At 40.2% G+C, this 12,152-nt stretch overlaps 1 protein-coding gene across 4 annotated transcripts in view; it reads right to left on the bottom strand.

Moving 5' to 3' along the window:
- Positions 1–12,152, bottom strand: part of atp2c1 (ATPase secretory pathway Ca2+ transporting 1) — a 55,284-nt gene that overhangs the window by 27,693 nt on the left and 15,439 nt on the right. For all 4 annotated transcript variants that reach the window (XM_044208534.1, XM_044208532.1, XM_044208533.1 and 1 more), the window contains 5 exons: positions 8,507–8,611; positions 7,780–7,896; positions 4,020–4,109; positions 1,491–1,526; positions 668–729 (listed from right to left, as the gene is read on the bottom strand). In XM_044208534.1, the coding sequence (XP_044064469.1) occupies positions 668–729; positions 1,491–1,526; positions 4,020–4,109; positions 7,780–7,896; positions 8,507–8,575 (374 nt within the window). In that variant the 5' untranslated portion in view covers positions 8,576–8,611. The remainder of the gene's footprint in view (positions 1–667; positions 730–1,490; positions 1,527–4,019; positions 4,110–7,779; positions 7,897–8,506; positions 8,612–12,152) is intronic.

Raw genomic sequence — 12,152 nt, 5'->3', positions numbered from 1 at the left:
CCTCATGTGACAAATATCTCAATACTTTGGACTTTCCCCCCGACTATCTATTAATATTATTACTAATGTTTTTCTCCTTTTAGACCTTTGCATAAGAAAAATGTAGGCAATGCTGTTCTCAGTATGAAAAGGAAATGGTGGCTACGTACGTACTGGAGGTTCACTTATTAGCTAGTGCTGAAACCTGTTTAGATTTTAGACGCAATCCAATCAAACAGTAAGTGACTCAATCAATTGATGGTAATTTTGATGTTTAAGTCATCTATCTAAAACAATAAACTTTTTCTGGTACAGATGATTTTTTCAAAGATCTGCTGCTTTGCTTGTAAATTAAAAAAGTAATGTTCTTGTATGTTGTACAGACAAAATAGGACAACATTATTTTATACGACATTCATCGGGGCTCTTTTAAACTATTTGTCGTCAAGAACGAATATAACAGCTAGATGCAGCCCTAACTGTGAATTTGTGATACAGAACTTAACATTCAAAAGAAAACATGTGAAAAGCTTTACAGCAGCCAACCAGAAGCTGTTTACTGTTCGGAAGTGAACCCGTCACTGCGGCGGCATTGCTGCCTGTTGACCTGGACGGAATCACATTAACAGGGCTGTAACCGCAGAAGAAGAGGACGACGGACGGACGGACGGACGGATTCAACTCTCACCAGTGACATTCTGGAGGCACCAGCTTCCCGAGCTCTTCTAGAGACTTCTCTGAGCGGTACTCCTACACACACAGAGGACGGACAACAACAACAACTCAGAACAGCAGCAAAACACAGCTGCAGCTGTGCAAAATTCATTAATGTATGAATCTGGAAGTATATTCAACCCACACAAACACACACACACACACACACACACACACAGCACACACACTCTCCAAATGTGCAGCAGACTACTCGAAGATTCCCACTGTAAACACCTGTTTATTGTTTGTGGCCATAAATTCTTCATCACTTCTCAGTGGGGCTGCACCGAATAGTTCGAAGCTTCATTCACAACGTTAACATTCAAATTCGAAATCAACATTCGAATGCTGTTTAACTCTGTGTTTCTGCACAGCTGCAGATAAAGATTAGGCTACACTAACATTATTAGCATTATACTATTTGTAGAATTAGATTCAGTGGTGGCTGTGCAGGATTGTTTCAGACTCGTGTGATCCAAACCAATAACTTACTGAAAAAAAGATAGATGTAATAGTTTCCTAAATTTACAACATGTTCTTATCTAAACGAAATATTCTGCTTCAGTCCGTATTTGTTGGCGTTTAGCCTTTCAAAAACAACATTTTCACTGCGGCCAAAAAACGGTTTGCACTCCGGTCTGTCGTCATAAAATAAGACGACAGACATTCGAAGCTTCATTCGAAAACCTCAACACAAGCTGAGTATGTAAACAAAAAAAACGACGTTTGGTACAGCTCTATTTATGAGGTCATTAAAAACGAGACTGAAACAATAAACACACCCAAACAGGACTCACCTGGACGAAGGCAACGGTCACCACTATGATGATGGCCTGTAAAAGAAGCAAAGACGGAGAAAGGCGGCTGGTTAAACTTCAACATCTGACAACTGTTTTTTTTAATGAATCCTCTGAAACTGAAACTGGACACCGAGGTACATCTAATTCAACAAGTATTAAAATCTTGTTAACAATTCTGACTTTATTATAGAAATATTAAGACTTTTTTCCTCATACTATTACAAGTTTATTCTCAAAAGGTGATAGAGACCTATCCACAGACTCAATGCTATAATTGCTGCCAAAGGTGCATCTACTGAACATCGACTTGGGGGGTGGGGGATATTTATGCAAATATGTATTTTGTAATTAATTTAGATCAGTTTGTAGAGATCTGTTTCCACTTTGACATTAAAAGCGACATTAAATCTACTTTGATACAACAATAAAACATGAAAACTCTCAAGGGGGGGGGTGAACATTTTTTATAGGCACTGTATCCGAGGGTAGCAAGAATATACTAAAAACCCACAGACACCATGGCGATGCAAGCCAGAACCAAGTCCACATCCAGCCTTCAAAACAAACAACCCAGCGAAGCCAAAGGTGGTTTCAACAGTTTCATGACCCCAAGACCTCCAACAGGTTTTTAGTTAGACACACTGTATATACAAACACTGTGCAACAATTGCTACACACACAGCTTAAGCACACATGCAAACAGTTTAGTGATGTAATGCTGTTTGCTCTGTGACGCCCTGTGGAAAGACACCACGTAACGGCTTACGCTGTCCTCATAACCGCAACCTAAGCCATCTTTCTCAGGCTTTAAAACCGTTTTTCTTCTGTCTCTTAGTAACCATGTTGATTTTGTACTGAGCTCTACCAAACAGGAGTCGGATCAACCAATCAGCTTGCATGACACGTTGTTGAGATTTGGGATGCGTGCGCGTCGTTGGTAAATGACTTTGTAATGCAAACTACGTAATTCTACCGTTTACCTCGCGACCGTCAGCACGGAGGACAGAATTATTCATCTTACTCGTGTTTTTATTATTACAAACCGATCTTCCTGGTTTATGTTTCATCTTCCTACCTGCACCTGCATAACCACGACGCCACCAACGCAGAATCTTTTGTTTTGTTAATGCAGTTTTTGAACTGAATGCAGGCCGGAGGAATCTGACGTCATTTGGTCCAACGCTTGTAGGGCTGCACGATATGTTAAAAAAAAAAAAAATCATATTGCGATTATTTTTGAGAGATATTACGATATGATTCACGATTAGTGGGAATGATCATTTTTGCATCACAATTTTCATTTTCGCTGAAAAAAAACAAACAAAAAAAAACTTAAAATCACAATAATGTGACATTTGTTGGGGTCTGTACCAAAAAAACATGTTTTCTTACATCTGGAGAACAACCGTAGAAAGTCATTATAAATCATACATTTGACCTTCATCAAATGATTGCAGCTTCTGCGATTTGGATATTGCACTTGGCCATATTGTGTATATTGTGCAGACCTGGTCCAGTGCTGGGTAATCTTGCCAACCGCTTGCAATGTCAGCATTCATGGTCTCCAGAGGATTATTCCTAATGGAGACCGCCTAGCCTTTCCTCTAGCTCCACCATCAGGACAAATCTCAACACTGCCCGTAAGATATCTCATAACGCAACAGAGCGATTCCATGAAATGTCCTGATAATTCATTCTGCAACAAACACGAAAAAAGTTATTAATGGATTTTTCCACTCCTATTATTATTATTCTTTGTCTTACTTCTGTTTGACAGATAACCATGCTCTAATTTGGACCAACTGGCTCCATTAAAAGCAGCCGAATCAGCTGTTAGCAGCTCCTGTCTGCAGTGGACCCGTGGATGTACATACGACTATCACTGGATTACTTTGATAGTGAGGAAAACTTAAAAACGAGATGATTCTCAGGCAAGTTCTGAAGGGTCCTTTTTCTCTGATTTATGGACATTTATTCGCAAGTCACACTGAATCTAGAAACATGCGTATCACGTCTGTGTGTTCAGATTTGCCCGAGTTGGAGAATATAAGAGAAGGAGAACGATTTGACACAAATTGACCTATGACCCTCCACTACTGGTGAGGCTCTAAGAATAAATATTTCTGTCCAAAACATTCATATTATGGCTGTTATGAACACGGCAGGACTTTTATCTTTGTTTGTATATTTTAATAGCAGACACATTTTCTTTAATGTTTCCCTTTTTCTCTGTTGTTCTCTTAGCCTGCACATTATCAATGCAATTCTTCACTGCTGCGACAACGTTTCCCCACAAGGATCCAAATGGGAAAAAAACAAGTTTTATATAATCTAATTTGCCAAACCCACAGGCAGACACCAGCAGCGAATTTCCTGCACGTATCTACATCTTATCTACTGCTGACGCTGCCATAAACTGCTATTTCTATTAATAATATTACAAGAACTGCAGGTCTCAGGGGGGTTTTCTCGAGGAAGAGAGGGAAACAAGAGGAATGAACGACCGAAGTGTGAGGTGTAACATACCACAGTGATGCTGATGGCGTCATCAAACTGGTGCATGAGAACGCTGATGACCGCCGACGCCAACAGCAACAGGATGAGAGGATCTTTGAACTTCAGAGACGGAGAGAGAGAAACTGGTTATGACATCAGAGAAATGCGTTAGTGGCAAATAACGCATAATCAGTGTCGATGGCCTATATTCTGTCAACAGTGTGTGTGTGTGCGTGTGTGTGTGTGTGTGCGCTCTCGTACTTTCTGTCTTTGTGAGGACTGATTTCAGTTTTACACCTTGACGTTGGGGTTTTTGGATTTTTGGAAAAGGTGTACATTTTAGAAAATGAGGAAACTTTTTCAGGAAGTGAGGACATTTTGAAAAAGGGGGGGGGGGCAACATTTTTAGAAAGTGAGGATATTTTCAGAGTGAGAACATTTTTGCATGTTTTTGGAAAAGGGGGGGGCATTTAAGATAAAACGTTCTCCTTTCTTTTAAAGATTTTAAAACATTTTCAAGCAGTCTGAATGCTACTTGTTATTGTCTTTTTAATGCAGAGCCACTGTTTTGTGTGTGTAAATTGTGTGTTGTTGTTTGTGTTATACACACACTAATTATATAGTCAGGACATTTTGTGAAGTGAGGACATTTTGTCCGGATCCTCACAGAGATAGAAGTACAAATGCGTGTGTGATGTATGGACCAGCTGAAACAAGTGTCAGTCACCCATAGCGAAAAGGCGGAGCTTATTGAGTGAAGCCAACAGCTCCAGCTCTATTTTCAGCTCCAGCATCCAAATGACCCGGTTTCCACATCAATGACATGACTGAACGCAGCAGCAAAACTTTAACTCCTCACTGTTTAATCCACAAACCTGCTGGATCTTACCATCTACAGTATAACGTGCAGGAGAACCAGGAGTACAGGTGTTTAACTGATGGCTAAGATACTTTACAGGGAGGCAGGTCTGCGCAGCCACAATGTTGTTTTCATACAACTGGGCCACAAGATTTTCTGACTTGAAATAGTGGGAAACCCCACACACGACAACCGCAACTCTACAAACCACACAAATAAAAAACAGTCCTAAGAGACCTGAAATGAAATCATTTTTTTTTAAAAAGGGCGAAATATCTCAAAATGTTTTAGTTTGGAAAAGTTGGTGTGTGGATAAAACCAGACTTATTGAAGAAATGACGACGTCCATGAAGCATCCGACTTAAACGTCACTCAAGCTTCCAGTGAAGAGCTGAAAACATCAGATCTGTGTGGATGCATTTAATTTGTTCCTGACTTTAATAAACACACACAGCGAAAGTGCATTCTTGTTTGCTTGCTTATTAAGTAGTGAGTAATTAAAAGGTAAAGTGGAGCCACAAAGCATGTGTTACCACATCGATCATAAATAAGCTGCTACGCTGTTTCAATTTGCCTAAAAAAAAAAAAACACAAAACAACTTCCTTATCTCCACACTTAATTTGTGACTGTCTGTAGTTACTACTTACGTTTTTCAATGCTTCATTTTGCACACAGCAGGTGCTCATGATGTATATAGTATTCTAGTTTTTTAAGGTTACTTATCTGTTAGTGACACTGTCCTGTTTCTCAGCGTCAGCATGTCAACACTATTTCTATTCTTCTCTATAAAAGTTCCTCTCCTCAACTTTCAGGTCTGTCAGGTCAGGTGTGAACAGTTTCTACATGGAGACCTGACTCTGAATCTCAAGGATTTTGTGTGTGGAAGAAATCCAACACATCCTCTTCTCTCCTTCACTCGCCTTTCCTTCTGTCCTCTGTATCCTCCCTTTCTCTCCTGCTGGCTTTCTATATTTAACCTCTGTTCTGTTGCTGCTCACAGAGGCCTCCCGTCCCTCCTCCCGTCCCTCCTCCCGTCCCTCCTCCCGTCCCTCCTCCCGTCCCTCCTACCGTCCCTCCTACCGTCCCTCCTACCGTCCCTCCTTCCTCCGGCTGCTCGGCTCAACAGCAGCAGCTTCTGTCCTTGTCGGAGTTCATGTGGACAAAACAGACCGGCAACAAAACTGCCTCGGGCTGCTTCCATTATTTACCGCTCAAATCTGAAAACTGTTCAGCTTTCCTGGTATAATGACTCCTCTGACTGTCTGGTAGTTTGTCCATTGGTCACTTTCCCTAATATACGAGGAGAGGATCTGCAAAAACAGTCTGTTCAGGAGCGCACTAGATGATATTTTAAGTCTTAAAGAGTCAAAGATGAACACCATGTGAAAAACAGCATCATCAGACTGAGGCCTTTGTCCCACGCCGTCTTCTTCCGGTCTGTCCTGTTTTTCTGCTATTTATAAAAGCTGATTGTCTACGTATAACACTACCTTAAAAATATAACAGGTGTGGTATTTTGAAATTACAAGAGGGAATGATGTTGGTACTGACAAACAGGCTTTGGAAGTAATGTGAGCTAAAAGAAACAAAGTGAAATGCATTTTGAAATGTACTGTCCTTCATAGCGTGATCTGAGAAGTCTGGGATTATTTTTTGATTTATTTTAAGACAAAGAAATAATAATAATAAAAAAAAACAAAACAAATTATAATCAAACCCAACTTTGTCATAAACCACACCTCATGTTTGATATTTTTATGTTTTTACTTGAAACTATTTAAGTAAATAAATAAGTAAGTAATGTAAATGTAAATTTAAATTAAAGTAAAATTTTGTGTAATAATAGTTTAAGGTTTTATAAAGAACATTTATCATTTTTGAAAGCATGATACTGTTTAGTATTTTCTTAATATAACCTTTAAATTTAGTAGGAAAAGCGATGTTTCCATTTCAAGATAACAACACACAAATAAAAAGAGGTAAAAGCTAAGGCGCTTTGCAATGCGACAACAAGACATCGTCACAGGGAACGACAAAAAAAGGAAAGTAAATGGATTAAGAACGTTGCCGTTTCGTGTTTAATCTTGCTTCATTTTATTTTTGTGTCATGTCTTCTGTAACCGTCTTGTCTTCTTGTCCCAGCTGTTCACGGCCTGTTTCTTTTCATTTTGTGCAGCACTTTGGTCAACATCTGTTGTTTTTAAACGTGCTTATAAATAAACTTGACTTTTCCTATTAATTCACCAGATTATCTACACAACACATGTAAAAAAAGAATAAATGACGCATTCTCTTAATATGTAAAACATTTCTTTTGTTCAGGAACATGTGCAGTATGTTGGTGTGCAGCCGTCTGTCCTTTGGATGTGAACGTCAACTGATGGACGTCAATATTCATATCAGCTATTACTGTGTTATGTAATTGCATGTGAGATGGGCCATTTCAGTGGCATGACACAAAAATAAGATCACTCCCTCATAAATATTAAATATAAAAACAGGCAGACAGTATTGTTCTGGTACTTACATTTTCTGTTTCCCATGCATACTGTCGGAGTTGACATTGTGTTCTCGTGACAAAACAGTGACACTCTGGAAAATGACGAGCCTCAAGATATTTTATCAGGCACAAGATAAAAATAGTATACTGGCTTTATCCTGGAGCTGCATTCAGGCTGCTGCTGGGTAGCGTGAAGGATGTGTGTGATAAGTCAGCGGCGTTTAAACATGGACTGTCAGATTAGCAAGTGAGGACAATCTGAAGACTGGAGCCAACAGCAGTGAGACCGCACAGTTTACTGTCAGACGGTCTCGTTAATGTGGTGCAAAAACAACAGTACAGTACTGGCTGCAGTGACTTTGTCTATGTAATGCCGCCTTAAAGCACATTCCTGTATGAGACTCCATTTAAAATGTGATAGATTTGTTACCTGCGAGATGTATTTCTTCCATAGCGGCTCCTCTTCACTGATGTCGAACTCGTTCCAGCCATGGTAGGCTCTCCTCCGGCTCACCTCCTCCTGGTTCAGACCCAACTGCAGGTCGGCCTGTCAGCGCAGACACAACACAGGACGATGGTTGCTTTAAGATTTCACTGCTAAATCTTTTCTTTTTTTACAGGTACTGCTGACTTCCTGCAGGCGTCAACTAGCGCATCCTCCTGTTAGCAAGCAGGCTGTTGCAGGGAACCAATCTAGTGCTTTTTTTTGGGATATTTTTCTGATATCAATATAATTCACAAAACGGTAAATGTATGCCAGCTCACATATTGAAATGAGCTCCACTGTAATGCATTGCATTATACAAAAGTCTTCATATGTAAAACAAAAAATGTTCAATAAAATCCTTTTGTTTTTATTTATAATTTCATTAACATCATCCCTCTGGACAACACAACTGGTGTAAAATGATAACGGCGTAATCATCATCATCATCATCTCAATACAATTCCACTGAAAGTTATAATTATAATATCAAATTACTGCCCAGCCCTAAGTCCAACGATGCAGAGTGAGAGACTTCTGCTGTCAAAGTAAGAGGCAGACTGCTCTTTAACATTTATCTTGTTATTGTGTCTTAACTGGATGTGAAGATATTAACAGTTCATTTAAGAATAGTTAGGATACAGCTGTGTATCCCGGTCTTGGGACTCCGTACCTGCAGGATACAAGCTACTTCGTTGACAGGGAGTTCGCTGGCTTTTTTGGAGGCTAGTACCGGGACCATGATCTCATCTTCACTGAAGGGTTGTCTCTCGGAAAGCTGCAACACAAACAAACACGAAGAGGAAAAACTTTAGTGAACCAGACAGAAGACGCAGGAACAGATTCTTCTTCACGGAGCTCGAGGACATTAATCTGTAGAGGAGGTCAAGAGGAACCGACGGGACGAGTTTGTCTCGACATTCAGGGGAAATTAGCTGAACTCTTTCAGCTGACCTGCGTTCACTTCCACACATTTACTGCAGAGATGAGCTGAATAACCACAGTCTGATACTGGAGACACTGAGCTGCTCTGCAGCAGCAGCAGCCGGGAGCTGAACGACTCTTTCACAACAACAACTTGTTTTTATTCTATCGATTTCAGACTCAAGGACTCAAACTGATGACTTTACACCTTCAAAAGAAGTAATAAAAATAATCTTTTGTTGCAAGAGAAACCGCACACACAGCAACTTCAGTAATATGAAAAAAAAAAGTACACGGAGGTCTGCAATCTTGATGTACCAGAGCAAAAATCAGTTTATGTAATTATTTATTGGCAGATATGTTTTATGTATGAAAGGACAGGCAGTTGTATAAGTAATTCTGTGTCCACTGTGCTCGTCTCACAAAACCAACAACAGGCAAATTCCAAAATCAACCTTGTTAGGATGGAAACAACCACGCATAGGTGAGCTGTGACCTCGTGGTATTTGTAATTCTATATGACAATAAAGATATTTATTGAGCTACAGTACATTTTTCCGGGAGAATCGAATGGTGAAGTATTTACGGAGAAATTCGCTCAGAGAGGAATGTCAGTTTTAGGTGAAATACCAGACAACTGATGGTACCTTATCACGTCGATGCAAGGCTGAGAGTCCGCAGCCATGCTAGCAGCTCTGTGAGGCTGCGACAGTGGCGCTTTGAGTTAAATGCTAATGTTAGTATGCTAACAAGCTCTCAGTGACAATGCTAACATGTTGATGTTTAGCAGGCACGTTTACAATGTTCACCATCTTAGTTTAGTGCGTTAGCATGCTAACATTAGCTAATTAGCAGTAAACACAAAGTACAGATGAGGCTGAAGGGAACGTCATTAGTTTTGTAGGTCTGGTCATTAACCGAAGTGTCGGACACGTTAATGTTTTGACCTGATGATGGAAAGTCAGAGTCAGTTCATCCTGAGGGGAACACGAACGTCTGAAGCACATTTCATACTAATCCATTCAATAGTTGAGTCATTTCACTCAAGACTACAAATGTCAACCTCATGGTGGCGCTACAGGAAAAGTCAGTTGATTACTGAAGCCAATAGGATTCATCCTCTAGGGGCCATGAATGTCTGCATAAAATGTTATGGCAATCCATCACATACACATCGTTAAGATATTTCAGTCTGGACCAAAGCGGTGGACCGATTGATCAACCCGAACGACGGACTGACATCGCCATCCACAGAGCCGTGCTGCTAGCGTGGCTAAAAATCCATTATAAGCATAACTCAGACCTGCTCATTGATCTGCAACACTGGCGTCACACACCCAGAGATAATAAAAGTGAGAGCTACCAAGGTACAAACAGCTTAGCAAAATCTCTCACGGTGCAATATCGTCACAGCGCCCACCCCTGGTTTACAGCTGACAGCCGTCTGCAACCCATTTCTGTTGGGTGAATGCTGTTTATAATAAAAGCCAACATTAAACAACACAATCCACCTCTGCCTGCAGTAAGATATAACCTTACAATCCCCTCAAACGGGGCTTTATATCAGCAGTCACTAAGCATACCTGAAAATCACAGAGGATTACAGGAATCTAATTACTTCAGACTAATCGCTCCTGGGAAGGAACAGAAAATACTTCAAGTTTTTTTAATGTGCTGGTTTAATACAACAGTATCAAGACTTTATATTGACCTTTTTTTAATCCAGAACCAGGAGAGAGAACCTGAGTGATGAGAGTGAATGAATGAAGGCTGGTAAACACTATCATCTGTTCAGTAAGATTAGCTGTGGCTCAGTATAAGAACAGCTCTACCTCCTCACAGCTTACAGATCTGTACGGCAGGGTGTTTTCAGAGGAGTCGTCCTGAGCCGATCCTAAGGGTTGGCACGGGAGCCGATCCGAGCATATTCTAAGGAATCGGTATCGCCTGAATCGGATCCTTTCTTTAGCGAACTCTGCAGCGTTTTGTCACCTCGGCCTGCTTGTTGCGGCGCTGCTCTCCTTAATGACAGCCGGCTCTACGGTGCAGCGTTTCACTGCAATGTGAGAGCGAAAATTACAGTGTGTTAACGTGAAAGATTAATTTGATTGCACCGGTGATTGACAGTTATGACACCTGGATTAGCAAAATTTGCTAAACTCTGACATTAACAAATCTGTTATATATATATATATATATATATATATATATATATATATATATATATGTTCTCTCTCTCTCATTATTAGCGAAGCTCAGCGTAGAAAAAATTCAGGGGGAAGCTTCTCATTTTTAGCCGTTAATTACATGAATGACTGAGTTAAACTTCCCTTAATATCTTATCAATAATTTAAGATTATCAGCTTAATAGTTTTGAATCCGGACCTTCAGTATTTGGATCAATATAATACAGTAATCATAATAAGATGGGCCAAATGTAGAAGGCTACCGCTGGTATTTCAGATACAGATTTAATCAACATTTATGTTAATATAAGTATTGGCTCGTATCTGCCGATACGAGTCTGAGCCAATACTTATATGTTAATATAAGTATTGGCTCAGACTCGTATTGGCAGATGTTCACGGCTCTGTTGAAGAAGTTGTTGTTAGTGTTTTCATTTCTTCTCTTACAGCAGGTCTGTTTAGTGTGGAAAAAGCTACGAATAATCTTCATTTTTTCCAACAGCTTCTATCGTGCATCTGGCGGCTTCAAGCGACCAGAACTGGACACTGGTAACGCTTCCACGATCACATGCTTATTGTCATGCACGGTGACGATTATTTTCTTCCAGCGGGGCACAAGAGGCCCAAAGACTTCAGGTCCAGAGAGGAAGGAGGTGGTAGAGGAAGCGGACACCATCCTGGCAGCAGGAAACAAAAGGACTGCAGCTCCGTCAAAAAACCCGACGGGGCTTAAAAACACTTACAGTGGAGAGGAAAAAACGTGTCTTGTCACTATGAAGAGCTATTTAAAACCACTTGGCAAAGGTTTACAGTAACTTTAAATCATCATACGTTGTGGTCAAAGTTCCACTACTTCTCCTGCTTAGAAAACTGTAGCTGTAACTGCCATGTGTGTCTGTGTTTTGTTATAATTTAGGGTGTAATGCATTTAACTGAGAGAAATTAGGACATTCCCTCCATAAATTTTGTAATCCCACAATTTTAAGGAAGTGCTTGAAATTGTGTCTGATTTTCTCTGATCACTGCCTTATTTCTGCAAAAATAATCAAATTGGAAGAATGCCTGCAAACCTCAACAATCACCGTCCTTTTCCACATAATATAAGTTTCTCGACAGTGCGAACTTCCCGGCTACACGCATCAGCTACAGACTTTTAGAGGAATGATCACCAATTGCTCACACGTGATTACACACAATAAAAACAGATTT

Source organism: Siniperca chuatsi, linkage group LG9 (assembly GCF_020085105.1).
Source record: "Siniperca chuatsi isolate FFG_IHB_CAS linkage group LG9, ASM2008510v1, whole genome shotgun sequence".
NCBI lineage: Eukaryota > Metazoa > Chordata > Actinopteri > Centrarchiformes > Sinipercidae > Siniperca > Siniperca chuatsi.
The sequence above is the reverse complement of the archived record's forward strand: the minus strand, read 5'-3'. Positions and strand labels throughout refer to the sequence as shown.